The sequence below is a fragment of the Lagopus muta genome, chromosome 25 (genome assembly GCF_023343835.1).
Source record: "Lagopus muta isolate bLagMut1 chromosome 25, bLagMut1 primary, whole genome shotgun sequence".
Lineage (NCBI taxonomy): Eukaryota > Metazoa > Chordata > Aves > Galliformes > Phasianidae > Lagopus > Lagopus muta.
In genome coordinates, this window is record NC_064457.1 from 89,817 (window position 1) to 115,366 (window position 25,550).

General features: G+C 50.8%; 5 protein-coding genes across 10 annotated transcripts; 1 reads left to right on the forward strand and 4 right to left on the reverse strand.

The window, feature by feature from the left end:
- Positions 1-190: 190 nt before the first annotated feature.
- Positions 191-8,701, forward strand: VAT1 (vesicle amine transport 1). Its single transcript, XM_048927121.1, has 6 exons — positions 191-595; positions 1,483-1,690; positions 1,917-2,087; positions 2,171-2,260; positions 3,063-3,304; positions 4,511-8,701. The coding sequence occupies exons 1-6, from the start codon at positions 269-271 to the stop codon at positions 4,610-4,612; spliced, it is 1,140 nt and encodes a 379-aa protein (XP_048783078.1). The 5' UTR covers positions 191-268; the 3' UTR covers positions 4,613-8,701.
- A 329-nt stretch (positions 8,702-9,030) lies between these two features.
- Positions 9,031-15,251, reverse strand: LOC125684707 (uncharacterized). Of its 5 annotated transcripts, XM_048927105.1 has the most exons (6): positions 15,175-15,251; positions 14,796-14,975; positions 14,568-14,671; positions 10,757-13,648; positions 10,206-10,414; positions 9,031-9,750 (listed from the first exon to the last, which is right to left on the reverse strand). In XM_048927105.1, exons 2-6 carry the CDS (start codon positions 14,971-14,973, stop codon positions 9,681-9,683), a joined length of 3,453 nt encoding a protein of 1,150 aa, XP_048783062.1. In that variant the 5' UTR covers positions 14,974-14,975; positions 15,175-15,251; the 3' UTR covers positions 9,031-9,680. The 5 variants fall into 5 exon arrangements, with proteins under 5 accessions (XP_048783062.1, XP_048783060.1, XP_048783061.1 ...); XM_048927103.1 differs by having other exon boundaries at positions 14,568-14,917; positions 15,175-15,250; XM_048927104.1 differs by having other exon boundaries at positions 14,796-15,242.
- Positions 15,252-15,324: 73 nt separating this feature from the next.
- On the reverse strand, positions 15,325-18,570 carry IFI35 (interferon induced protein 35). Of its 2 annotated transcripts, XM_048927122.1 has the most exons (9): positions 18,416-18,570; positions 18,228-18,323; positions 17,733-17,873; positions 17,312-17,425; positions 16,862-17,006; positions 16,516-16,649; positions 16,176-16,365; positions 15,854-15,960; positions 15,332-15,667 (listed from the first exon to the last, which is right to left on the reverse strand). In XM_048927122.1, the coding sequence occupies exons 1-9, from the start codon at positions 18,428-18,430 to the stop codon at positions 15,476-15,478; spliced, it is 1,134 nt and encodes a 377-aa protein (XP_048783079.1). In that variant the 5' UTR covers positions 18,431-18,570; the 3' UTR covers positions 15,332-15,475. The 2 variants fall into 2 exon arrangements, with proteins under 2 accessions (XP_048783080.1, XP_048783079.1); XM_048927123.1 differs by lacking the exons at positions 18,228-18,323; positions 18,416-18,570 and adding an exon at positions 17,946-18,207 and having other exon boundaries at positions 15,325-15,667.
- A 513-nt stretch (positions 18,571-19,083) lies between these two features.
- On the reverse strand, positions 19,084-21,365 carry RPL27 (ribosomal protein L27). Its single transcript, XM_048927131.1, has 5 exons — positions 21,301-21,365; positions 21,119-21,201; positions 20,714-20,883; positions 20,010-20,120; positions 19,084-19,174 (listed from the first exon to the last, which is right to left on the reverse strand). Exons 2-5 carry the CDS (start codon positions 21,197-21,199, stop codon positions 19,126-19,128), a joined length of 411 nt encoding a protein of 136 aa, XP_048783088.1. The 5' UTR covers positions 21,200-21,201; positions 21,301-21,365; the 3' UTR covers positions 19,084-19,125.
- An 18-nt stretch (positions 21,366-21,383) lies between these two features.
- RUNDC1 (RUN domain containing 1) lies at positions 21,384-25,508 on the reverse strand. The gene is made up of 5 exons (XM_048927113.1): positions 25,165-25,508; positions 24,326-24,484; positions 23,918-24,116; positions 23,599-23,706; positions 21,384-23,355 (listed from the first exon to the last, which is right to left on the reverse strand). Exons 1-5 carry the CDS (start codon positions 25,495-25,497, stop codon positions 22,490-22,492), a joined length of 1,665 nt encoding a protein of 554 aa, XP_048783070.1. The 5' UTR covers positions 25,498-25,508; the 3' UTR covers positions 21,384-22,489.
- Positions 25,509-25,550: the final 42 nt, after the last annotated feature.

Consider the following 25,550-nt stretch of genomic DNA (forward strand, 5'->3'; position numbering starts at 1 on the left):
GAGAGCGGCCGGGGTTGCGGCAGCAGCAGCGGCGGCAGCAGCAGCAAGGGGCGGGGGGAGTGAATCGGGGCTGCAATAGCGGGCTGCGAGAGAGCGGCTGGCACCGGAACCGGCGACGGGACTGCGGGGACCACCTCACCATCCCAGCCGCAGCTCCGCCCCCGCTCCCGGCCCACCCCCCCGGCCTCGCCCCGTTCTCTGCCTTTTCCCCGCCCGCCGCCGCCACTGCCCCTTCCTCGCAGTCGTCGTCGTTTCGTTTCGCTTAGCCATGTCCTCCGAACCGGCCCCGGTTGCCGCAGCAATCCCCCCCGAGCAATCCCCAGTTAAGGCGGCGAGCAGCGGGGAGGCCCCGGAGCATCGGGCGCTGGTGCTGACGGGTTTCGGTGGCTACGAGAAGGTGAAGGTGCAGACGCGGCGGGGAGGCAACCCCGGGCCCGGGGAGCTCTCGGTGCGCGTCCGTGCGTGCGGCCTCAACTTCGCCGACGTGATGATGCGGCAGGGGCTGTACGACCGCTTGCCGTCTCTGCCTTTCTGCCCAGGGATGGAGTGCGCCGGTACCGTGAGCGCCGTGGGCGAGGAGGTCCGCGACCGCCAGGTGAGCGGTGCCCCGGTTCGGTTCGCATCCGGTGCCCGCTGCGCTGTCGCCGCCCCTCCCCAGTTCCGGCGAGGGGCGCTCCGGGCCCACGGGAATGGGGTGGGAACTCCCGTTTCATGGCCCCGTCCCATTCCGGGCCGCGAGCTCGAGCTGGGGCTGTGCTTGGCTCCATTCTGACTGCTTTCGAACCCAACCCTCCCCCTATCAAAATCCTGTTCGGGGCGGCGATAGCGTCCCTGCTGGTCTGTCCTCGTGGGGAAAAAGCTGGAGGAGATTCTTTGCATCTATAAAATGTTCTTACCACTTGGTAGGACAAAGGGCCGAAGCATGACCATGTTGTTTCTGCTTGCTTGTGATTCCATCTGGGCTATGGGAACTATGGGAATGGTCAGAGAAACGGCTCCAGCTTTCACGAGGGTGCTGAGCTGTGGGTAGCAGCAGGGTGGGTGCTGGGGGTGCTGGGGGACCTGGGAGCCTCTGGCTGCTGCATTTCTAGCAAGCCCCAGCACAGAACAGCTGTGAGTGTCCCATAGCTTTGGCTCCCATGGCTGTCAAGGTAGACAACTGGTGAAACAGTGTCTCCTAAAACCTTCTTTGTTAGGGATTATTCCCTCCCTTCCAGGAAAACGACTTGGTTTATTCAATTGTAAATGTCCAGCCTGTAAAATGAGGAGCATTTCTTCCTGCTACCTCTCATCTGTCATCTGCTCTCTGATAGGTCTGTTTGGTGGTTTTCTTGCTATTGCACATGGAGCAGCTGCTTCTTGATGCCCCATGCACTGGGCATAGCCCCCACTATGGGTTGCATAGTCCTGTTGTGCCAAAAGCAAAGAATTTTGCGCATCTTAAGCTCATTTCACACCTCCTTGTTGTCCATTGGGTTTTAGGTTGGTGATAAGGTGATGATCCTGGCCAGAACTGGGCTCTGGCAAGAAGTTGTGAATGTGCCTGCTGTGCAGACGTTCCTGATGCCTGAGGGAATGAGCTTTGAGGAAGCAGCTGCTCTTCCTGTCAACTACATCACTGCCTACATGATCCTGTTTGACTTCGGCAACCTGAGACCCAACCAGAGTGTCCTCATCCATATGGCTGCAGGTAAGTTAATTCTTGCTGAGGTTTCTTATTTCAATGTGCAGCTTCTTTGCCGGGGCATGGGTAAGGCAGCATGGAGAGGTGCTGAACCAGCAAAATGTCACCTGCAAACGCATTTCCCAGTAGCCCCGGTCAATCTCCCCTAGCATGTACTCAGCCTACCCCAGACAAAACCTGTGTCCCAAACTCCCATGTTTGCTTTTAACTCATTCTTCCTTCTGGTTTCCAGGTGGTGTGGGAACTGCTGCCATCCAACTGTGCAAGACTGTAGAAAATGTCACCATTTTTGGCACAGCATCTGCCTCCAAGCATGATTCACTCAGGGAGAGTGGAGTCGCTCACCCCATTGACTACAGAACTATGGATTATGCAGAGGAGGTCCGGAAAATCTCTCCCAAAGGTATGGTGTTGTTGAAGACTTGTATAGTGACCCTGTTCTTCTTTCACGTGCAAGGACTTGTAGCTGCTCTCCATTCCCTCTAGGTGTTGACATTGTCATGGACCCGCTGGGCGGATCTGACACATCCAAAGCATTTCACCTGCTGAAGCCAATGGGTAAAGTCATCACTTATGGTGAGTGTGGGCACCAAATCCCACCCCCAGCTTAGGTGTGGATTGATGCAAGTGTATATTGTTCTGTGCCTGGGTATGTGGCCAGGAGGAAGCACTGTGGTTGTTAGCTGCTGCTTGTGTTATAGTTCTGCAACTTTTGTGAAGATTTTAGGATGCTTTGCCTGGATAAGGGACTGAGGGGAGTGAGATGTGTACCTTGCCCCCAGAGCTGTGGTCACAGGTTCCAGTGCTCTTCCTTCCCACGGTGACATTTCTCCTCAGGCCCCAGAGCCTGCATGGGAAACTGTAATGTCCCCATGGCGAAACCCTGGCATGGCTACTTTGTCCAGACTGCCTTAATGCGTAGCACTAATAGAGCCTTGCTTTTTTTCTAGAGGATGTGTGGGTGATGAGCGTTGAGGTTGCTGAATACTTCTCTTTCCATTCTCCAGCTCTAAAACACTGCGATTTTGTCCCTGGAGACAAAGCCCTCACACAGCCTCCAGTGGGATTCCAGACACTTGCAGCAGAGTACTGCTTCTGTCCCAGCCATTGCAAGCAGCATTTGGCTTCCCTGGCAAATGTTGTCTGTAGGAGAGGGGGAGTGCTGCTGTCCCAGCAGCCCTGCTGGCTGTGACTTGCAACTCCCTTCTTGCCTCTGCTAGGGCTTCAGCTCAGCTGCAACCACTACTGTCTTCCTAAGAAGGAGGAGTTCTATGTTTTTGCAGTATATTCATGCTGATGCTCCAGATCCTGTTGCACGGGGTGCTCACTACCTCTCTGTGCTGATCCCAGCTCATCCAAGGCTTTGTCTTCTTCTTAGGGGTATCAAACCTGATCACTGGGCAGAAGAAGAACCTTGTGGCCATGGCTAAAACTTGGTGGAACCAGTTCAGCATCAATGCCATACAGCTTCTGCACCATAATAAGGCTGTGTGTGGGTACGATCTTGGAAATATGGATGAAGAATACAAACTTATCACAGATGTTCTACTCAAGCTGATTAACCTGTACAATCAAGGAAAGATCAAGCCCAAAATAGACTCTGTATGGTCTTTCGATCAGGTGAGTCTGAGCTAGCATGAAGGCAGACAGAAAGCCCTAAGAGATTTCTGCACAGGGAGCTCTGTTTCAGAGTGAGCACCTTGTTCACAGTGTCTGGACAATTCTAAGAGCCATCTGTTCTCAAAGAGTTACTGCAGTTTTTTCTTTTAAGACATTGAAGTAGATGGGCTCTCGTGCTCCAGTGCACAGCGCTGCACAATGCCAAACTACGTCCCTTTGGGATGGGGCAAGTGCTCAGCTGCACAGTGTGTACCTGTGGAGGGACTGGGCTGTGCATCAGGCTGGAAGTGGCAAAAAAAAACAAACAAACAAACAAAAAAACACGAACAAAGTAGAACTTGTGGGTTGAGATAGAAACAATATAATACAGAAGAGGAGAATAGCAATAGTGATGATCATGTAGTAATGTACTTACGAAACAAGTGATGCACAAAACAGCTGCTTCCCACCTGCCAACAGATGCCCACCAGTCCCTGAGTGGGTCTCCTCCCCTTGACCAAGTCCTCTCAGTTTTATGTTTTGTTTTGTTGTTGTTGTTGGTTTTGGTTGTTTTTGCATGATGGCATATGGTTTGGAATATCCCTTTGGCCAGTTGGGGTAAGCTGTCCTGGTTCTGTACCCTCCTGGCTCCTTATGCTTCCCACAGCCCCTTGCTGCCAGGACAGTACAAGAAGCTGAAATGTCCTTGGCTCTGTACGGCACTGCTCTGCAACAACTAAACCATTGCTGTGTTATCAACATTGTTTTTCTCCCAAAGCCAAAACACAGTATTATGCTATGCACTATGAGGAAAAAAACAGCTGTCCCAGCTGAAACCAGGACAGTGGCCTCCAGGACAGAAGGGGGCTGAGAATCGAAGCAGAATGTTGGAAGAGAAGCTGCAGCTCTCCCAGCAGCTCTGCCATGCTCCATGTTGTCCAAGCAGAGTCAGTTTATTATATTATTACTTGCTGGGGTAGGAGTTATTGCAGAAGAGGAAAGAGCTTGAGAATCAGTTGGTGTTAGTACCTGAGAACTGTTCAGATATAAATGCATAAGGGTTCTGCAAATGCTAGCTCTGTCCAAAATGCATCTGTGCAGAGTTGCTACAGGGAGAGCTGCCTTCTGCATGTCCCTGTCTTTGGGTGGACCAAGGAGGTCTGGGGGGGTCCTGGCTGCACTGTGGGGTGGCTGTAGGTAGTTTCACGAGATTCCCACTGTTTCCAGGTGGCAGATGCCATGAAACACATGCAAGAGAAGAAGAATGTTGGAAAGGTCATCCTGGTTCCTGAGGCACCCAAGGAAGAATCCAAAAAGACAGAGAACTAAGGAGGAGAGAGATGCGTGCAGATTGTGAATTCATGGTTTAACTTGCTGCTCTCTTTGGGGCCTGGAAATGGACAGATCGGTAGCTTGCATTATTACCAGTATAAGAACATTGTGGTTAAAGCTCAGATGAAGTTTGCATGCTCTTGCTGTGTCTGACCCTTTGCAGATACGCCTTCTGCCCTCGCTCTCTGTTTTGAAGCCTGGTTATTTTGTACATTTTTCTAATCCCTTGTTTCCATACCGGAGTTCTCAACTAATGTTATTTTTTTTTTCTGGCAGCATAGCTGCAGCTTTGAAGCAGTTGATGCTTAACAGCTGCATAGATGGTCACCACGAGGATGTAAAATGCTGTACTGCCAGGCATCTCCACAGACACCCAGCCCATGCTGGAATGCTTGCACTGTCACCTTTGAGAAGCATGTTCAGCAGGAGAAGAGGCCAGGCTGAGAATGCTTCTTAATAGCCAGAGGAACAGCATGGCTGCCTCAGTTTAGTTGCTGCCCTGGCTGATCCTCTGTTCATACTAACCGTGCTTTCTTCCCTCAGCTTTCACTGGCCCCTAACACCAGTGAGATAATAGCAGATCATGTTGTCTTTGCCTTATAAGTAACCATCCTGGCATTCTGGAGTCTGTAGGGTATTGCATTTAGTGTGTAGTCACTTCTCTGTGCGGTGTATAAGGAACCTGGCAGGCTGTGCTGCTCTGTGAGTACAGAAGAAAAGTTTCAGTTGAGTAACTTGATGTTGTTCAGTTATTGATTTCAAACTTTAAAAGGAGATCTAAACTGTGTCTGATTGTTAGAGAACATAAGGATTGAACTTTGTCTCAGATGACTGGAAAGTTTGATGTTGGATCTATGCTTTATTAATGTTGGTCTTCAAGGTGATATTGTTAAGACTAAACTTCACCCTTGTCTTCGTATTTCCAAGAGCTGCAGTGTTGAATCAGACTTCAGCAAGATGGGACCAAATAAGCCTGTGTTTTTGCTTGCTTTGTGCTGTGTCCTTGTGCTGAGGAGACATTGCAAAGCAGCCTGCAAGAACAATCCTGCCAGCCTGCTTTGTGGGGCTCTGGGTTCCATGTGTAACAAATCACCTGGTGTTACCTGTCATTGAATTATCAGCTTAGGTGGCAAAATGTCCAGCTCTGCTGAGCCTTTTGGCATGGGTATCTGGAACAGTTCCAGTCAGGCTTTCTGTTCCTTTCTAGTGAGCTCTCAGGCTAGGCTCTCTCACCTCATGGTCAGTAGGGCTTCACACCTCTTCTCCTGGAGCTGCAAGCGTTGGGTCTCTGCCAGCTCCCTTCCAGCACTGAGGCTTTAAGAAATGCCTAGGATGCTCTTCCTGGGCTAGAAGTTAGTTTCTCTTCCTCTTTTCTGTCTTCACTGTGTTTGGAAACCTAGTTCTGTGAGGACTTCCTCTTCTTGCTCCACCTGGCTTCCAGGCCTGGGTGACCACAGTGTGATGTGTGCTTGCTTTAGCAGTTTGAGGCTTTGTCATGGACTGTAGATGCTGCAGTGCTTTAGGCTCCATTTGGGTTTTTAAAAGGTAAACTGAGGGCATCAAGGAGCACTGCATGTTGTGGGTGAGGTCAGGCTGCAGAAACAAATATTGACTGCTTGGAGTCTTGACTGTCCTGACTCCAAAGAGGGAAGGGGATGCATGGGCAAGTGGACCCAACGGTGAAGTCCTTCATCTGCTGGAGAACAAACACTGTCGGAGGGGGGGGGGGGCAGTCCTAGGCAGATTAAGTGTGTGAGTTCTTCCTCTCTGTTCCCAGACCAGTGCTGCAAGCATCAGTTCAGCTTGAATTTCAGGTGCTTAGCTCTGGTGCCTATTAAAATACATGGGCAGATACTCCAGAGGACTTATTCTGCCTAGCTTTAACACAGCCCCATTACCTGTGGCCCTAAAGAAGGGCTGGAGTCCAGGCACAGACACCCATTGTTCCATCTGTTGCACATGGAACACCACCACCACCAGTATGGCCACATGAAATTCAGAAGCACAACTTCTGACGTATCTGAATCCAAAATCTTGCTGTTTCTCCTTTCAACCTGCCCCCATCATGCTAATTTGGATTAAATCCAACAGTGTCTAATGCAACTTTACCAAATCTGACAACAGAATGACCGTCTAAGTTGCTGCAATGGAAAGTCTCCTTTGTGGAACCTGACTTCACCTTGATGAAAGAGCAGCATGCTAAAAATGACATACCACGCCACTCATCTTCAGTTCTGCAGTTGTAAAAGGGAAATCTATGCAACTGTTTTACCATAACATCCTTTCCTTGCTTTACTGTCAGCCAAGAGCATGCTCAGTGCCTTACTCGGATGGCTTTGGATTACTTGGATTAGGCAGCACAGCAAGGTTTTCACTGCCTAGGCCCTCCTCATGGAATGTAGAAGAGGAGTGGGAGTTCTGCAGTGTGCTGCAGGGCCCCTTTGCCTTGCTGCCTTATGATATACACCATAGCGTAGCATCTTGGTGCTTTCTTTTGCATGTCTGTAAGGACTAGGAAGTCACCCTCCTCCATTCTGGCCTTTCAAAGTACTGCCAAAAAAAGGTTATCGTTCTTGCTCTAGTTTGTGAACACCGTTGTAGTTTGACTTAGCGTGAATGAGTTTCTCTTTGCAGGTGTCATGGGCTGTGTGTGGCTCTCCTGGACATCTGCGCTCCTGCAGCCTAAAGAGCTGCCTTTTAGCTGCCACTATTGCAGCTCTTCTTCCCAAGGTGAAAGTTTAGCTCAGAGCTGGTCCTCAAGTGAGGCTTTATCAGCTGTTCTACCTTGGCTCCTTGGAAATAATCAGGCTCTCTGTGCTCTTAGGGGGGCTGCTCATGTGTTTGCTACCTGCATGTGCGTGAAGGCCTTATCAGGGTGTGAGTACTAATCAATTGCTATAGCTTTCTGTTAGAGCTGAGCACTGTTTTTATGTCCCTCAGTATCAATCGTGTTTTCTACAGACAGGCCAGGGTTAATGCTCTGTTCTAGATTTGTTTTAGTAGTCCTTATTTTTACTTTTTTAATGGATAAACATTTTGTGGATCAATAACCTGTGTAAAACAATTTCAAGTGTCTTAATGAATTAAAGTTAACCAGCACGTTTGTACACCTAAGGACCAAAGCAAAACAAACAAAAGAATCATTCCATTCAGTGTTGCTTAACTTTTTAGGGCAAAGTCATACTATCAAGGAAATGGGAGACGCCTGCTCTTAAACTGTGTGTGCCATTACTGCCATCAGAAGTGCAATTCAGTGTTGATTTACATCGTCTGATCCAAAGGTTATGCTACGAGGAGAAATGGCCAGGTGAAAAGCATGAGTAATTCAAAGAATCCCCCTGGCAGGAATGCCTGTCCTAGTGCTACTCCGATGTCATTGCTATAGTTGCATTCCCAGACTGATACTTTTAGACTTGGGCAAAAAAATGCAACCCTTTGCTATCATCGAGCAACTTCCATCACCTCTGACTCTTCAGTTTCTCTCTTGTTCATTTGTGTTGCATGCCAAGTGCAGGCGTAGGAAGGAAAGCAGCCTCACTTTGCTCAAAGGAACATGACCCCCTAAGTGCTTTGGGCTGGCGAGGAGTTTAGCTGTGTATTTTTTTTCCCACCTGTATTAAACTAAAATTGAGTGATCAGTGACAAGAAAAAGGCAGTGTGAGCTGCAGGCTTTAATCAGCACAGAATGCTGGCCGCTTGCAGCTGCTATCAGGCAAAGTGTGAAAGCACTATTGTTGCCTAATGAAGTCTCTTCTGTATGAAACCCTGTTGATGGCAAAGTGACTGGCAAGTAGTACATGAGCATGATGTGAAATGCATTAGACTGAGCCTCTTACAGCATATGGTCTGATCTGCACTGTCTGAGTTATGTTGATGTGCAAATGTGTGATATGAATGATGCTCACCCTAACAGGCACTTGGAAAATCTTTGTTTAAAAAATGCATTCTGCTTTGTATAACCCAGTGAGACAGAAAGCAAATGTGCCAATGCTGTTTACATGATTATAATGTGTAATGCTCCTCCATCTAATGTTTCCATATGCCTTGTGTGTTTAAAATGTTAATTAAAGCATAACAAAACCCTCAGTGGTGTGCTGGTCAATATTCTGCCCGTCTCCTGTATTGCTTCAAAAGGCAGTCAGAGGTTGGATGTACTCAGTTTACAAATCCCAACAACTCTCCAAAGCTGAAAAGCTGCCTCTGCTCTCAAGTATAACTGTTAATCTCTGTCTCAAGCATTGCGTCATTCTTGCAGTAGTCTACTTTGGAGGGCAGTTATAGTGATTATTTTTGTTTGCAAAGCACTTAGCTGGTCTCTGCACTCTAGTTTGTGTTGGGGTGTCCCTGTAGACAGCTAAGAATGAAATGGGGTTCCAGAGTAGCAGACAGAATGTGAGCAACCACTACAAAGAATGTGGAGATAAATCTTGTTTATTTGTGTTTCTGCACCTGCACCCTATCTGTGCCTGATATTCTCAGGAGGCAGCTGTTCAGAGCTGAAACTCATTGCTGCTGTCTCCAACCAAGCATAAACTTTCCTGCTGTCCCCAGAGCAGGTGTTGGGGAGGGGCTGTAGTTCATGGCTGTCAGCTCGAGGACTGAAATGTCTACTTAAGCATCTGAAATTAATGATAGCTCAGCTCTGGCACAGGCCCTGGAGGTGGCTGAGCTGGAGCCTGCCTGTAGTGGCCAAAGGGAACAGACTTCCAGAAGTCTGGGGTTGAACTACAAGCAAGCTCCTGCTTGCTTGGCTTGGTTAAATGGCACTCTGTTGAAAATCATGCCAGGGCTCAGCCTGAATCTGATGGTGAAACAAGCTGTTACTTAACTGGCTGGTGAGAAGATGAGCAACTAGTAAGAGCTAGAGGCTTGGGGACGCTCAGCTCCAAGCTGGGAGATAGAGGGGCTGCTGTTGCTAATGTGTAGACTTCTGGCTGTCTCAGGACACAATTCACTCCTTGGGCAGGCACCTGCTTTTTTCCTGAGCTGTGCTGGGTTGTAGTTTTGTCAGCAGGGAAGGAAGGTGAAGTGAAGACACTGGATATGAATGCTCAGGCGCAGAGTCTCAGTCAATGCCCAATTTCTTCAGGACAGTACAAACCTCATGGAGATACTGGGCATCTGGATAGCCGTTCCTGTAGGGCAGAGAGTGAAGCAATGTAAATCCTGTTGACAGTGCTAAAAGCCACTGAGGGGCAGCAGCTTATTTTTGTCCTAACCCTTCAGCAGAGGGTGAGGGTGAGTGAGACCTGCTCCCTGGGAGCTGCAGGGAGCTGTCAGCTGCTGCTGCCTAACATAACACAGAGTTGACTGCAGAGCTGGCATGGGAAAAGCCAGGAAAGTTCTAAGTGAAGAGGGATCAGAATACGTGGCCACGGAGAGAGCTTGAAGATGGGGGTGAGTAAGGCTTTATCCCACTTGAAATGCATCATGGCTGGTTGTGGCTGCCATGTGAAAGGCAGCAAAGGGCACCAACTATGTTGCTGTGGCAGTCTGCAGTAGCACCCAAGGTCTGCTGTGCTAAGATCAGTGTTTCTCTCTCTAGAATTGCTATGAAAAACCTGAAGGTGTGGTACTAACTGAATCATACCTGGCTTTGCCTCCATGCCAGGAGGTTTTGTGTGGGATAGGGCCCCATGTCACTCTTTCTTCTCCATTGTAGGACTTGACTTGAAATGTCAGCCCTTCCTCAAATGCTTTCTTCAGCAGAATTGCTGTCTTCTGCCCTTCCCTGTTGTCAGGCAGGAACGCTAAGAAATATCCCCCTTTGTAAGGCTCTCCTGGATGAGGATGACCGACCTTAGAAAAGAAGAAAGCATATTAAACAATCACCTGAGTGCACAATCTCAGTTCTGGCTTCTGAGATGCTGTCCAGCTTGAAAACAGACCGCTGTGGTGCCCATGAGCTGCTAGATGCTTTGAACTAACAGTGGAGCTCACACACTCTTCAAAAGCAGCAAGTAGCTCCTAAGCCTGGTGTGGAGTGCTATTGCATGGGGCAAAACCTCTGCTGCTTTGTGTATGGGGCATGGAGCTGTATCTGCCCTCTTTCACCTGTCCTACCATAGCCCCAGTAACACCCACAGAATCCACTGCCCAGCTTCCAGCAGGATAGGCAGTTCCTTTTGGTGGGATACCTACCCCTTGAATGCCATTGGGGATGGTGTAGGTAATTTGGAGTGTCAGGTCTCGGAAGTAGCCAGGCAAGCTCTGTGACAAAGAGGATATCTTGAAAGTCCCTGAGATCTTGCAGCTGGGGGCAACCAAGGAGGAACTGCAGCAAGCTGGCTGGTTTGCAAAACATGACCTGCACAAGGCATGACCAGAGGGGGTCTGGCATGTGATGCATAAGTCCTGGCAAGCATCACACTGGCTCAGAGGAGTCTTGCAGCTTTCCTGTTCAAGGCTGGTGTCTTTTGTTTGCAGTGCTGGGAGGTTGGGCTCCTCCTGAATGCTGTCCCTGCCTGAACTGTTACTTTCCTGGGACCTGGGCTCAGCTGCAGGTGACTGTTCAGCTGCAGCCTGGAATGAATCAGGAGCCATACTCTTGTACAGCCAGGTGGGCACGGAGTGAGGAGCATCATCAGCTGTGAGGACTGGTGACTGCAGTTGTCCCATGGCATCATCGTGGCCTACTCTGCTCTTGTCTTTCACAAACTGGAACCTGTCTGGCAAAACCTGCTTTAGCCGTGCAATGTCAGGTTCCCCCAGCATCACTTTGGTCTTCAGCTGTTCCTTGGACTCCCTAGGAGCTGCAGGACTGAAATTTTCCATTATGCTAGGGCTGAGAAGGCTGCTTCTTCCCTGCACAGCCCCAGGATCTATGTGGTCACTGGCCTCACGTCCCAGTGCTTGTGGGAACCTCCAAAGACTGGGGTATCTGTTTTCATCAGCCTCCAGCTGCTGGAAAGCATTTAGAACCTCTGGGTGCACTGTTTTATTGCTAATGTCCAGGGGCTGCAGGTCCATCTGCAGGGACTCCAGGCTGTTGGGAAGGGCTGCGTCCAGCATGGTGTCCTGGCTTGGCTGGACAGCACTTGGGTGCCCTGCACTTAAAGCTCTCCCTGGTTCTGGAGACAAGGATGAAGACTTCAGGGCATGGAGCCTCCTGGAAGAGAACAGATGGAAGGCCTCAGTCACTCCTGGCAGCATGTCTTCGGGACAGGCAAGATAGAGCTTGTACTTGTCTTTGCTGAGCCCAACCTGGAAGGAACCCCCTTGCAAGCGGCTGCACAGTTCGCAGAGAGCATCATCATCTGGCCCATCTACAGCAAGCTCTGAGTAGCTCATACTCTGACACACAAGGTCAGGACACTTCTGCACAAGATCTTCTACCTTCCATTTAGCTTGGAGAAGCTTGCTCCTGTCTGCTGCCTTCAATGTGAGCACAGTGCAGTCCCCAGTGGAACGCTCTGAGATGTCCACAACTCTGCCCCTGCACAGTTCATCAATAGCAGAGCGACAGGCATACTTCAGATAAGACCACTGCAGAGAGTTCAGGCTCATTTCTTCACTCACCCTATTGTCTCCACTGGCTGCCCTGCCAGTGCCTTGGGGCTTGTTGCCTTCCTTTGCCTTTGGCAAGGAAAAGCTGCTGGAGCGTCGCAGCATAGACCTGGATTCAGAGGGTTTGGAGTCCAAAGAGGTTCTTGTTGTGTCAAAGAGACTTAGAGACTGAAAGATACTAGATGTGCCAGCAAGGGAATGGTGTTTGCTGGGATCTGAGTCTGTCAAGTCCTCAGCATGCTTCAAAGTGCCCTTTTCTTTGTTTCCAAAAGGAGACAGACTCTTCTCTCTTGTAAGCCTAGCCCCTCCTTTCACATGGCCCCATTCTTTGGGGTCCTGCTGAGACTCTGCTGCTGACTTTGAAATGACATCCACTGTAGAGATATGAGGCTGGCATGGCTGTGCCAGTGTTGTTGGGTCACTGGGATCCAGAGCACGTGTCTCTGAGAAATGCTTTCCAGAAAGCTGTGCCTGCCCCATCAGAGGGGAGTCCTGATTTTCCAAAAGGCATTGAGACCTGCTAATTTTTGGAGCACTGAAGTTGGCAGCCAACTTGTGTTCAGCTTTCAGCTCTGGCTTGCCTGTGCTCAGCTTTAGAGGCAAGGTGTCCACAGGAACTTTGGGCTTTTCCAGTGTAGCCTCTGTAGTGTAGGAAGTTGCTGGCTGTGAGGGTGGGGAGCTACTGAACATGCCAGCCATCTGTGAGGCACCACTTCTGGTGCTGAAACGTTGAACATATTGCTTGGCCTGGGAGACATCAACAAGATTTCCAATAATGTCAAGCTGTTTCCCATCTTCATGGCAGAGCAACTGCGGATACAGCTCCTGCAGTTCCTGTGTCAGAGCCCTGAGTTCCTGGTTGTTCAGTCCTCCCTTGGAGAGCTTCTCTTTGCGCAAGCTCACTTCCAGCTGCTGGTAGAGGTGCTGTAGTGCCAGGCGGGACTGTTGCAAAGTGTCCATGTCCCCAGATGTACCTGGAGATGGTTGGAGGTACAGTATGGTTACGTCATTGCTGCTAACGTCCACCACATCTACATGATGCTGGCGAAGTATGCTTTGGTACTCAGAAGCACAAAACCTTTGTATGTACAAGTAAATGTCTGAGTCCATGACCAGGGAAAAGTCCTCCAGCTGTTCCACAGCTTCCCGATCCACGTGGCTTCGAGGTGATGGGCCATCAGCTGCCTTATCACACACTTGGTCCCAGTGTGGCAGCTTTACTGTCTTTGATGCTGATACAGCAGAGTCAGGCTCTTGCTGGTAATCATACATTCCAGTGTTTTTGGCCAAATGGCTGGATCCTGAAGGCAGGCTCTCTCCAGTGGGCTGGCTTTTGAGGTTCAGGCTGGCCAGCAGGTCTCTGCTGAAGGCCTGCAGCTCAGTAAATGTTCCCTTGACTCTGCAAAGTGTGCTCCTGTTGTCAAAGTCAAACTGCACACTGCTGTAGCCCTTCTGCAAGTTCTTCAAGAGCGTTTCACCAATAGGAAGCCTACCATAGTCAACCACCATGAAAACACGTACAAAGATCTGCAGGTAGAGACCAAAGGAGTGAGAAAGTACAGACCAAAAATAAGGCCCCTCCAAGGCACAGGGTGGAAGTGAATACACGTGACTCTTACCACAGCCCCCTGTGATACTGTGACAGAAAAGTAACCTGCTTTCACAATGCTCAATGGGAGAACAACACAGGCATGACTGAAAGATCCAGTCAGCCTAAGTGACCTTTTGACCTTATATCCATAGTCAGAGGCTTTGTGCAAACAAGGATTGCAAAGGGCAAACTGCACAGATGCAGACCCACTTCTACAAGCAGGTAGTTCTGCAAATAGCCCAGAGCTACTCTCCTTTCTGCAGCTGAAATGCAGTTACCCTCTTGTTCTCTCAGTGTTCCTTCTGGCAACAAAGATTTCTGGCAAGGTCTCTAGTACCCAGTCAACTGCCATGCCCTCATTTTCAGTGCTCAGATGTGAAGATAAGACAAATGGAAGAAGATACATTAAATCTCCTGTGCCTCCTAGACAATAGCACGTCTATCTCTTAAGCTCTCCTGGAAGAAAGAAAGCAAAAATACACTGCGTGTCCAGCTAATGACATAGCGTCCAGCTAATGGCAGAGCCAAGGCATTAGAAGAATCGCCTCTGTACCACCAGATAGAAAGGGGACAAGCACCCCTCCCTTGAGTCTGATTATTCTTCCTTGCTTTGACAGGTATAAATACCAAATGACTGACTGCAAAGTCTGCTTCGCTGTTGCTGTATTATTAGTGTGAAAAAAATATACGCATCCTCATTTGAATATGAATAAAAATGAAATCTAATTAAAATTAAAAGGAGGAGCAAGCTCTCCTTCCTGAATGCGTCAGCCAAGAACAAAGTCTGTCTGGGAGCCAGCTGAGGCTGTCACGGTGATGTGCGTCACCTGGGTGGGCAGTTCTGCCCTGCTCTACCTCATCAGGGCTCAGCTTCACTATATGCGCCTTCACCTCCAGGGGGTATTTCTTCCCACCGATGCACAGCACGTGGTTCTTCGCCTTCAGGATACGCTGGGCCACTGTGTGGGGAAAAACAACAGGCACCAGCACGGCCCCGGCAGGCCGAGAAGCGGCACTCCCATGTGACCGGGGCTGAGGATAACGGGTTGACACTCGGGCAGCGCCCCAGGGCCCAATCATTACCTGCCAGTGCCTCAAAGGTGATGAGGGCGTAGGCCGGGGATCCGGGCAGCACCTGCACATCGCTGATCTCCCCGCCACCGTTGCGGGAACGCAGGAAGTGGATAGTCAGCTTGTCGGCCACCCTGTCGGGGGGCAGGTCGTTGGGGATGCCCCACACCTGCACCGTGCAGCCGGCCATGCCTGCGGGGACGGGGCGGCAAACGGGCCGAGGTGACAGGGCCCTACAGCGGCCTACCCGCGGCCCGCGCCTGCTCGGACCTCCCCGGTCTCAGCGGGCCGGGCCGCCCCACACCGGGCCCGTTTCCCCGCTGCTTCTACGACCCAGTTCTGCCCGCCCCCGGCCCCAGCGCCGCGCAGTGCCGCGGCGTCGCCTCGCTACCTGCGGCCCCGAGGCCCCGCCGCTACGCCGGGAAACGAAAGCGAAAGCAGGCTGCCCTCCCCGCCCGGCCGGCACCGCCCCCTGGGCCCGCTCGGTGCGGCGGAACGGCCCTGGCCCGACTTGTGATTCTTCTGTCCCCTTGCCCGGGATGGGACGCGGCTTTCCCCGTGGCTCTCCCTCCATTCATCGTCCCGGCCCTGTCCCAGGCAGTCCCGAGCACGACAGACACAGAGCTCCGTGCAGGCCTCTTTAATTCACACACTGAATTCCCGATGAGCCAGGCTTACAGTGCTGGTCAGGGCTAGCCCACATCCTCCCTGAACACAGCCACTGCCCGGCGCCCAGCTGGGACATAGCCGAGGACGTCCACCTCTCCACCACCACGGCTGTCCTTCTGGAAATGGATTTCCAGCGCATCCCTCATGGGCTCCTCAGCCAGCACATCTGGGATCCCCGAGAGCAGAACGGTCCTGGTGCAGCGGGAGGGCTGCAGCTGGGCATAGAGAAGGAGAGAGCTGCAGACCCCATACTGCATGGCCAGCATGGACTCATGGTCCCCCAGCAGCAGAGGGGACCAGGGGACCAGAAACACACCCCTCAGGCTTTCAGGAGCCCCCAGCCCATGCTGGCTCTCTTGGGGCTGGTGGGTGCCACTCCGCACCAGAGTGCGTACCCTTACCTGCAAGTTGGTGACATTTCCTCTCATATAGGGTGATATTTTGAGTTTGTATTTTGTTTTCCCAATAGGCACCTGGACCTGCCCTCTAGTGATTAGCTGCTCAGCCACTGGAGATGAAGAAGAAAGCCGTGAGCTCCACAGACCCCTGCTGAACTCATGGTTATGTTTCTGGCACGATCACCAACACTGCTCAGCTCCAGCACAGTCTCCCATCCCCATTCCTCACAACTCCACCTGCTCTTGGGAGACAACCAGTGCTTCCCAGAGCTGGCTGGGCTGCTTTCCTCCTCCAACAGCCCTGTGCTCAGTGTGTCCCACACACCTCCATCCTGCGTGAAGGTCAGCACCACCTGGCCACAGTCATCCAGGAACTCCCTGCTCTCCACCTCACTGCCTCCATTCTTTGTCTTGCTGAAGAAGAGCTCCAGCTTGTCCAGTAGAATGTCCTCAGGGATGCCCAGGCTGGGCAGTCCGGACACCAGGATACTCCTGCTGCCTCGAGCGAGCCCAATCTGGGGATGGTAGAGGCTAGTTAGTGCTGCAGCAGGGCAAAGCCTGAGGAGATCAGATCTGCAGTACTGGTGTGCTGGGCTGAGCTGCTACCAGTGACACAGTCCAGGCAGCAGTGGAGAAGAACACGGCCCTGAGACCTTGGAACATACCTCCAGAGCAGATGGCAGCAGTATGTCCACTGGACCTGCCTGCACTCGCACTTGACACCGGTCAAGGTCTTCTGGGTCCTCCCCATGGCTCAGCTCCACCACATGCTCTTTCATCTCTATCACCCGCTGGGCCACTGCAAAAGGAAAAACCCTCAGCCCAGGCAATCAGTAGGACAGGGCATGGGAGAGCGAAAGCTTTGGGAAAGGGGAACAGCCTTGCACAATGATGGCTTGGCCAGGACAAGCAGTGCTTGTGAGTGCTGTGGCTGTAGCACTGCTGCCAGTGATGCTTGGCAAGCCCAAATGACTCGGACACTTTCCCGTAGCAGTGCTCTTTCACTCTTACCCTCTGCCTTCTCAAAGGTGATGAGAGCTGAGCCCCCTGTCAGAGGACAGCGGATCAGAGGGGTGAGCACCAGCTTGTTCATGTCCTCCTTATCTGCTGCAAGTCCCTTAAACACTACCTTCCTCTCTGGTAAGGCATGCAGCATCTAGGTTAGAGAACACAGCAGCTGGAAGAGACTGCACCCTGCACAAGACCTGTCCTTGCCAACCCAGATGAGAAATAAGCTCATGGCTCAAACCAAACAGCTGGCTAGACTTAGCAGAGTTTCTCCTATGGTCCAGCAGTGCCCAGAGTCCCAAAGCCACCGTTTCCGGCCCTGGCAAAGGAGCCCAAGGCTGAGAAGAGCCAGGCCTAATAACACACAGTGCCCAGCTGCATTCACCAGCAGCCTCTCCACCCTGGCTCACACCCTTTACCTGTGGCCATCAGTGCCTACACATGCTCTGTTACCATCATCGGGTCCTCCCTGAGGATCCTCTTTCTCATTTCTTCCAGTTTGTTTTCCAACATCTGCTTCTCCTGTGTCAATCTGATCTTCTCATCCTGTGCTATAGAGATATCCACCTGGAAGAAAAGAAATAGCAAGCAGTAGGGGAATCAAGACAAAGTTTGGGATTACAGCTGCTCTCTGATCTAAGCAACTCCACCCTGCACCATTTTTCTGCTCGCCATCCTGCACCCTGGCTTTCCACTGCAGCCTTCCTCCACAGCACAAGCTCACTTCCCAACAGAGGCCCCTAGTACAGTTCCATGTAACCACTGCTGCATCCCATCAAAGTTTTCTCAAAGCATTGAGCTGAGCAGCACAGCCAGACTTTCCACTGCTGCCTTGCCTAAGACAACTCCTTCAAGCACGCACATGGAGGGATACCTTGTCATAATTTGGAGGCTTTTGCTTGAGATTTTTCTGAAGAAGTTCTCTCTCTTTCTTTACACGTTGTAACATTTGCTCTACAGCTTCCTTGTCCTTTTGCAGCATCGCGTTGTCTTGATCCAGAGCACTACAAAGATCCTGTGAGAGGAACAGTTAGTGCCTCTGTTAACAATGCAGCGCCCCCACAGCGTGTCCAACCCCAGTACACACTTGTGAGGGTGGGCAGCAGGCTGCTCCCTATGCGCAGCCCAGGAACCCAGTCCTGGTACTTCATGACTGCGAGTATCCCCTCTTCACTGTTTCTGGCTTGCACTCAGCAGTTTGGTGCCACACGTATGAGAGAAAAATACAAAACGATGGCTGCAGACTCAGAAGAGCGGCAGCTGCAGCCCAGGAAGCTGTGGGGCTTCTGTGCAGGCTACGATAAAGGCCTCAGAGGACCGGGATCCGACTCGACTCATCTCTCGGGGACGCGGCCGGAGCAGGACACACCTTGCACTGCTCGATCTCCTGCCGGGCTCGCTCGGGGCTCATCTTCAGGCTGCAGTCCTCCCGGTGCTGGGGGCTGGCTTGCCGCACCAAGTAGTCCTACAGAGCGCGGGGTCAGAGCCGAAGCCTCCGAGCTTCGGCCCTTCCTCTCCTCTCCCCTCCCACCCCGGAGCCCCGCGTGGAGCCGTCACCTCCTCCGAGTCCATGGCAGCAGCTCCGACAGCGAAGAGCGACGGCGCGGCCAGACCCCGCGGCAGCCCGAGCACCACCCAGCCGCAGCTTCTCAAGGCCTGACGCTTTCGCTTTTCCTTCCGCAGCGCGGCCCGGCCCCGCCTCCGCCCCAGCTTGGAGGACGGAGCTCCGTCTCCGCGCAGGCCCAACCTGGGCCTCCCCCAGGTGGGGCAGAGCTGAATAACCGAGCTTTTAGCCCAGCTCCCAGAGAAGACATGGTTACAAGTGCTGCTTAGCCAGTAAGTAATGTAAAACGATAATCAAAAACATAGCAGCATCGTGGCAGGGGCTCAGTCACTGCAATTCTCAGCCAGCTTATCTGGAATTACCTCTCCCATCTGCATTCACCGGTGGAGATTTACCCCAAGACATCTCCAACATACGGGCTGAAATAAAACAAATGACTTCAGCAGCAGTCAGTTGAAAGTGCACCGTGAGGCAATGATGCGCCCAGCAGCGACGCAGACACAGCTCTGTTCACCCACACCTCAGGCTCACACATCATTCCAGATTTTTCAAAAGCTTATCGGTTTACTTTTTCCCTTTTCCAACTCTTTTATGAACATCCAAAGCAAGTCTATACCCCAGTGAAAGGGCTACCAACACAATTTTACATAATATAGCAAGATGGTTTTTAATAAACATTTATTGAAACAGTCCTATTTTAAATTTAGAATCGCAGCTTCTGGAAGAACCACTTATTCTTGCCAGTCTTGTATCTGAAAGAAGAGGAACACAAATTTTAGAGTGTACTTTGTATGAACAGGAAACAGCATAAAACATTCACCCAATCCCTCCATATCCACCTATACAGGCAAAAAGCAGCACTGTTTACCTACAGGTAATGAACCTGGTTTCTTCCTCCCCAGTCTGCCAACTAAACTTTCTAAAAGTTCAAAGTCCCCATGGAAGTGATTATCAGCTTGCAGATTTTCCTCATAAAGTCATATCCTGAGGGAGACCCACACTGCAGCAGTTTACACACAGGGCAGCTTCAGATGATGTAGAATGCAACCATTAGCTGCACATAAAGAACTGCCAACATTTAAGTGCAGAGGATATGCATTATATACATGCTTGTACCAGTTGTTTGAGCTGTCAGCAGGATATCCCTGCTTCTTTGCTGCCGCTGCACAGCTCCTTCCATGGAAGGTACTTCTGAAGTAAGCATTGAAATAAAGTGTTGTCAACAAGGAAAGCTTCTGGGCAAGGTGAGCACTGCCCTGTCATGCTAAGCTCAGTGACACAAATCCAGTGGACACAAGATGGTAAGATGCCAAGTTATCATCATGTCACCTGAACACCTCGCTTGTTTCTGTATGAGGTAGCAGCAAAGTAACTGATAACGTGAATCTACTGGAATTTGTAAACAGGAACATGGACAAACTCAACCTACCACACTACTTGGTTGTGGGAAAAAGCACAGCAAGAGAGAAATAATCATTCCAAAAACGTACTTAAAGCAATTTAAGGCAATCAACTAGGGCAACACCATTATTGCACTGAATCCTCCAGAAAGTGAAATACCATCAAGATTATGAGCTTCCAACTCACCTTTCCTCAAACTTCACCTTAGCTTCACGTCTTGCTTTGCGTTTCAGAGCAGGGTCCCTGAATACATCCTTATTGACAACAGTTTTGTCCAGGGGAATATCAACAGAATACCTGGGCAAGAGAGCAGAAAGGTGTGAGACAGTCACTATATCTGGCATAACGTCATATGTACGTATTGGTACCAGGCTAAAGAACTAAAGTACTTAAATCATTTAATTCCAGAAATCACCAGATCAAAGTAATTTAATTCAGCAAATTAAGGAAAAAGGTTCACTTGTGACAACAGACAAGCAACTCCGTACTGCATTTTGTATCTGGCAGCCTGTAAAAGCAGCACTTACAACTGGAAAAGAAAAACATTCCTGGGTGGCAACAGCTGCCAGGAGCACCAAATTATCATAATAGTTTCAGAAGTTCAGCCACTGACATTCCACAATTAACTGAAATTGAACATGACTGAAATTAAAATCCAGCTGCATCATCTAAGCAGTACGTTGATATTTCACATCAGCTTTACAAACCCTAAGTCACTATTTTCACACAGTGAACCCTGCATACACTCAGCCACACAATGGAGAACCTCTACGATTTACAGCACTTACCAAAGAGAACGTTCAAGAATTACAAACACTGAACACACACAACGTGTTTCCTTTGGCCTTCTTACCATCAGACTTTAGTCCTGCTGAAATAACTACACTCACCGGGTGGGCATCAGGTGGTTGTAGTTGTAAACTTTCACAAAAGACTTGATCTTAGACCTCTTTGCTATCTTCTTCTTGCCCATCGCCGCTGTCACCTTCCGCGGGTAGCGATCGATGCCTGCCACCAAGGCATGGCTGTAGGGCCGGTCGGATGTGCCATCGTCGATGTTCTGAAACGCATCCCACACCCCCGCTGAGCCAACCCGTCACAACCGCCCCGAGCTGCGCTGCGTCCAGCCGGGCAACCGAACACAAACACGGCCTGCGCAGACATCTCTCAACACACCGCCGCCGGCTGCGCTGAGGGCTCCCGGCCTTTCTCCAGGAGCGGCCAGGGCAGCGGCGGGGCCGCCCAGGGCCAACAGCGAGGGCAGCACTGCAGGAACCCCCCAGCCCCGCACTCACCTTCACGATGACAGCCTTACGCCCCGAGTAGCGGCCGGCGAGCACCAGCACCACCTTCCCCGGCTTCATAAACTTGCCCATCTCTGCAGACACGGCACACGGCGGTCAACAGCGGGCTCCGGCCGTTCCCAGCCCCGCCGTTCCCGCGGATGGAAGCAGATCCCGCAGCCGCCCCAACTCACCAGCACAGCCACCCCAATGGCGCCGCGGCGGAAAAGGAAACCCCTCCCCCTCCGCCGACCCTTCACCCCGCGCCCTGACGTCACTTCCGCCCCATCCGCACGCGCGCAGCGATCCCGCAGTTGCCGGGCAGCTGCCCGCCGTCCCGCGGCCGCTCCCCCCGCATCGTCCCCGGCAGCAGCCCGGCGCAGCGCCTTCGATGCCTCCACACGGCAGACGGTTCTGCCCGGGCCGTCAGTGCAGTGTCGACTAACGCTGCATTGTAAGGCAGCGCTCTTCCCGCAATTTCATTTCAGGATCCCTTGCAGCAGCGCAGTCCACGCCCAGCAGGGGAGGTGCTGTTACAGCAGACACAAAAATCCTAACGCCATCAGGAACTGCAGATACGTTACAATGATATTATAAATATTACAAAGCCAAGTGAGCCACTGCACCTGCATCACAAGGGCTAATAACCAACGCAAATTAAAACACAGTCACTGGAAATGGATTTTCCCCACACAGACACTAATTAGAGCAGTTTAATACATCCACTGTGGAATACCACAGCCCTGGTGCTCTGATCTCTGCACAGAAGTTTCAGAAAAGGATCTTCTGGGATGCTTGCAAAGTAATTTGAATGTCAGCTCCCTCATCCAGCAGCCTGAATATTACTGGTTCAGTGCATACCCAGTTCCTCAGCAGGATTTGCCCCCAGTTCTCTTACATTCACACTGGGAAAAACAAATCCCTCACCCCTGCGCAGCCACATCAAACATAAGCAACCAAACTCCCACTCCCAAGCAGATATCAGACTGCCTCACTTCTCCTGAGAGGTATCTCATACTGGCACCATTTAGACCACAGATTTTGAAATAAGTGTGCAGATGCAGCACAACAGCTCAGATGCACTGTGCTCCCGTGGACAGGCTCCGTGGTCAGGACCCTCCTGCACCCATCCAGCACGGCATTAATCTGCTCACCAATTTTGCCATTCAGAACTGCATAAGAAGGGCAGGATAAAGTGCCATACCGCACCCAGCCACCAGCATCAAGATTTTCCTAAAAGCAAGTATCGATTTCAAAGAGCAGAATTCAGTCTTAAGGAAGAAGAAGGAAAAAAAAAAAAAAAAAAAAAAAAAAAAAAGCTAGGCTTCTGGAGATCAACAGCTGCTCACTTGTGAAAAGTGGATGATCTAAAATAAAAATACATCAGAAAGCATCTTTGATGTTCTTCAGCTGCCGGACAGCCAGGTCAACCGGGAGGTTGAACTTCAAGTTGCTCAGACGACTGAGGATATTAAGTGCACTCTCAAAGCCTGTGTTTACCATGTAGCTCCACGGGTGGTAGTGAGATTGCACCAAAGCTCCAGATTTGCAGATCAGGTTTACCCAGGAGACCAAGCGCTGCTCGTTTAGCGCCATACACACTAGAGCTTTCAGTTCAGAGTCTGCACTGCGCTTGAAGGGGTTATGCTCAGTGAGAACTGTATGAACTGCTGTCAGCAGGCTCTGTTTGGGTGTGATGGTGACTCCTCCTGTCACAGGCAAGGCAAAGGACTGGGAGAGCTTGCGAGCTGGAGACTCCACAAAGGCCTGTCCATTTTTAGTTTTGTAATACTCCACAAAGAGATCCCAGGGGTGCATGGTCTGTGGTGAGGAGGTGAATGCAGGAATTAAGCATGCAATGGGTGCCAACACCAGGCTCATCCCTTGAGAAGAGGCACAGAGCCCATGAGCCATCAGATCTCGCAAAGCAATGGTCAGCTCCTTCCGCACAGCCAGAGTCAGTTCATCTCTCCCTCCTAATGAAACATCCTGCAGATCGGAAGAACTGATAACGTGGTCACCCTGCTGGTGTTTCAAAGCTAGCTGCCTCACCCGATCTACCGACAGCTCCAGTTTCTTAATTAAGGGAGAATAGTCCTTGTTGGCTTGGTCCTTCTGCCAGAGGCTGCGAGGAATTTGACCAGTGGCACAACCAAACTGACTAACAGCAAATATCTGTAGCACAGCAAGCATGCGACGCATGAGGTGCAGGCCTGTTTCTCTCAACTTTTTGGCATCTTCTGGGTTCACTGCTCAGGTTAGAAAAGAAAGTAAAAAAAACACACGTTTTCTCATTAAGGAATCAACATGCTTTTAAGAAGGGCAAAAGAATTGTACACAGACCTTCTGTCGATACAATTTATAAATAATAGAAATAAAAAAACATTTAAAAAACATGCTAATATACCTGGATGCTAGTTCATGCTCCATGAACATCAAATGAGTGACAGCAATAAAGAGACAAACAAACCTTCATGCCAAGCAGTGCCTACCTCTGTTTCCAGAAGACCAGATATTTGGTTTGTAGGAACCACCACCATCTTTTCTGCCTGCACACTCACAGTGTCCATCTTCCGCCTTACCAGAACCTCCAACTTCATCTAGAACAAGAATTTCACACTTGTGAATTTAGACTGTATATCCCACATATAAAGGTCAGTACTCCCTTAAACCACTCTGCTCCTTGCTTGGCAGTTTGTTTCTATCCACCACCAGCTCTGAACATCCTTTGACATCTGCAGACTCCCTCTTCATAACTATGTCAGAATTATATATCAATTCAATCTACTTGTCTAAAAACTGAGCACTGACCTTGAATGAAGTTGATAAACATTTCAAGGTCCCTTATTTGTGTCTTTAGTTGTTCCACCAACTGTTCCTTCACCCGAGCTGGATTAACAATCTGTGCTATGGCAGTATCCACACGCTGCCGCAATTCTTCTGGAGAGAGTGTTGCAATATCTTCACTCAAGTTCATGTCCAGCTTCTTGATCAATTCATCTATAATCATCTGCAAAACATCAGTCAGTTGTATCACTTCAGTATGTGGCACCAGTGTCCACAACCTCCAAGATACTCCACTCACTACCTTGGAAATAGGCTTCTTTGTCACACGATGACAATCACAATAGACAACAAGACTGCACACATGCATGCAGACTAACTATTGATACTGTATTACTAATGACTGTGAGCAATACAGAACCTCTGGAGCCTTACCCGTTGCCTTTCCATAACCACAGACTGTGGAAGAGAGTCATAGCTGCCCTCCTGGTATGCAAATGTTTCTAGGTCATCCAGCTGTGTCTTAAGCTGCAAGATCAGCTCTCTTTGCTTTTCCTTCTGGACCTCAATTCGCTCCTGCTTCTCTTGCTCACTCTGAACAAAAAGTTGTCAGTAAATAAAATTAAACATTCACCATTGCAGGCCAGCCCCACAGTACAGGTCTGTGATATGAGGAATGTTTCCAGTTCAAGCAATCAATTGGTGAACATTACAAGTCATTAAAAAAAAAAAAAAAAAAAAAAAAAAAAAAAAAAAAAAGGCGTGCCTGCACATCAAGGAAAGGTACTGGTCACATCAACACACATGACAAACAAGAACCTCTGCAGACAAGCTCCATCACACACACATCTGGTGTGGTACAACACCGCTGGTCAGAGCAGTGCTGGGCAGCTGTAACAACACTCCTTACCTCAGATGCCCGTCACAGCAGGGGGAAGGGGAACAGCTGTTGCTAACTGGATTTTAAACAAGTCAGAGAATCACAGCGCTGTCAAGGCTGGAAGACCATCCAGCTCCACCCTCTGCCACAGGAGGGACATCTGACACTGCAGGTTGCCCAAAGCCTCATTCAACCTGGCCTCAAACAATTCCGAGGACGGGGCACCCCTAGATTCCCTGAGCAGCCTCTGCTAGGCCACTATCCTACAGCCACTACCCTCTGTCCTGGCACCGTCACGCCACAGCTTTCCTACAGGCCTCTTAGGAGAGCCCGGCACACGAGACGCCATCCGCCCCATCAGGGCGCCCGGCCCCACCGCGCCCCGCGCACTCACTGGGCCATCCCCGAGCCCGTGGGCCAGCGGCGCGGGGCAGCCACGGAAGGCGAAGTCCTCAAGGTCGCGGAGCAGGCGCTGCTGCTCAGCCGGGCCGGCCCTGGCCACCTGCCGCAGCCGGAACTGCACCTGCGCGAAGTGCGAGGCCAGCGCCAGCAGCGCCCCGTGCAGGCGGCGCCGCTCAGCCCGCAACCGCGGCACCGACCGCGGCGACCCCGCCGCCGTCTCTTCTTCTTCTTCTTCTTCTTCTTCTTCTTCCTGCTGCTCTACCGTCACAGCGCCCACCGGCGCCCAACGCTCCCCTGGGCCCAGCAGGCTGCTTTCCGGTTCCATTATGGCCGCCACCTGCGCCGCACAGCCGCCGCCATCTTCTCACCGCGGCGCGG

Coding starts and splice junctions, on each gene's coding strand:
- VAT1 (XM_048927121.1), top strand. CDS start 269: ATGTCCTCCGAACCGGCCCCGGTTGCCGCAGCAATCCCCCCCGAGCAA. Junction 2,088..2,170: donor CCGGAAAATCTCTCCCAAAG/GTATGGTGTTGT, acceptor CATTCCCTCTAG/GTGTTGACATTGTCATGGAC. Junction 3,305..4,510: donor CTGTATGGTCTTTCGATCAG/GTGAGTCTGAGC, acceptor CACTGTTTCCAG/GTGGCAGATGCCATGAAACA.
- LOC125684707 (XM_048927103.1), bottom strand. CDS start 14,855: ATGTGCAGGTGCTGCCCGGATCCCCGGCCTACGCCCTCATCACCTTTG. Junction 13,649..14,567: donor TGAAGCTGAGCCCTGATGAG/GTAGAGCAGGGC, acceptor CTCTACCTGCAG/ATCTTTGTACGTGTTTTCAT. Junction 10,415..10,756: donor TCCCCAATGGCATTCAAGGG/GTAGGTATCCCA, acceptor TTCTTTTCTAAG/GTCGGTCATCCTCATCCAGG.
- IFI35 (XM_048927122.1), bottom strand. Junction 17,007..17,311: donor TCAGGGAGGACCCGATGATG/GTAACAGAGCAT, acceptor TCTCTAACCTAG/ATGCTGCATGCCTTACCAGA. Junction 16,650..16,861: donor CACCTTTGAGAAGGCAGAGG/GTAAGAGTGAAA, acceptor TTCCTTTTGCAG/TGGCCCAGCGGGTGATAGAG.
- RPL27 (XM_048927131.1), bottom strand. CDS start 21,199: ATGGGCAAGTTTATGAAGCCGGGGAAGGTGGTGCTGGTGCTCGCCGGC. Junction 20,121..20,713: donor AACCACCTGATGCCCACCCG/GTGAGTGTAGTT, acceptor TCTCTTGCCCAG/GTATTCTGTTGATATTCCCC. Junction 19,175..20,009: donor AAGGTGAAGTTTGAGGAAAG/GTGAGTTGGAAG, acceptor CTCTTCTTTCAG/ATACAAGACTGGCAAGAATA.
- RUNDC1 (XM_048927113.1), bottom strand. CDS start 25,497: ATGGAACCGGAAAGCAGCCTGCTGGGCCCAGGGGAGCGTTGGGCGCCG. Junction 23,707..23,917: donor GTTTATCAACTTCATTCAAG/GTCAGTGCTCAG, acceptor TTCTTGTTCTAG/ATGAAGTTGGAGGTTCTGGT. Junction 23,356..23,598: donor CTGGTCTTCTGGAAACAGAG/GTAGGCACTGCT, acceptor TAACCTGAGCAG/TGAACCCAGAAGATGCCAAA.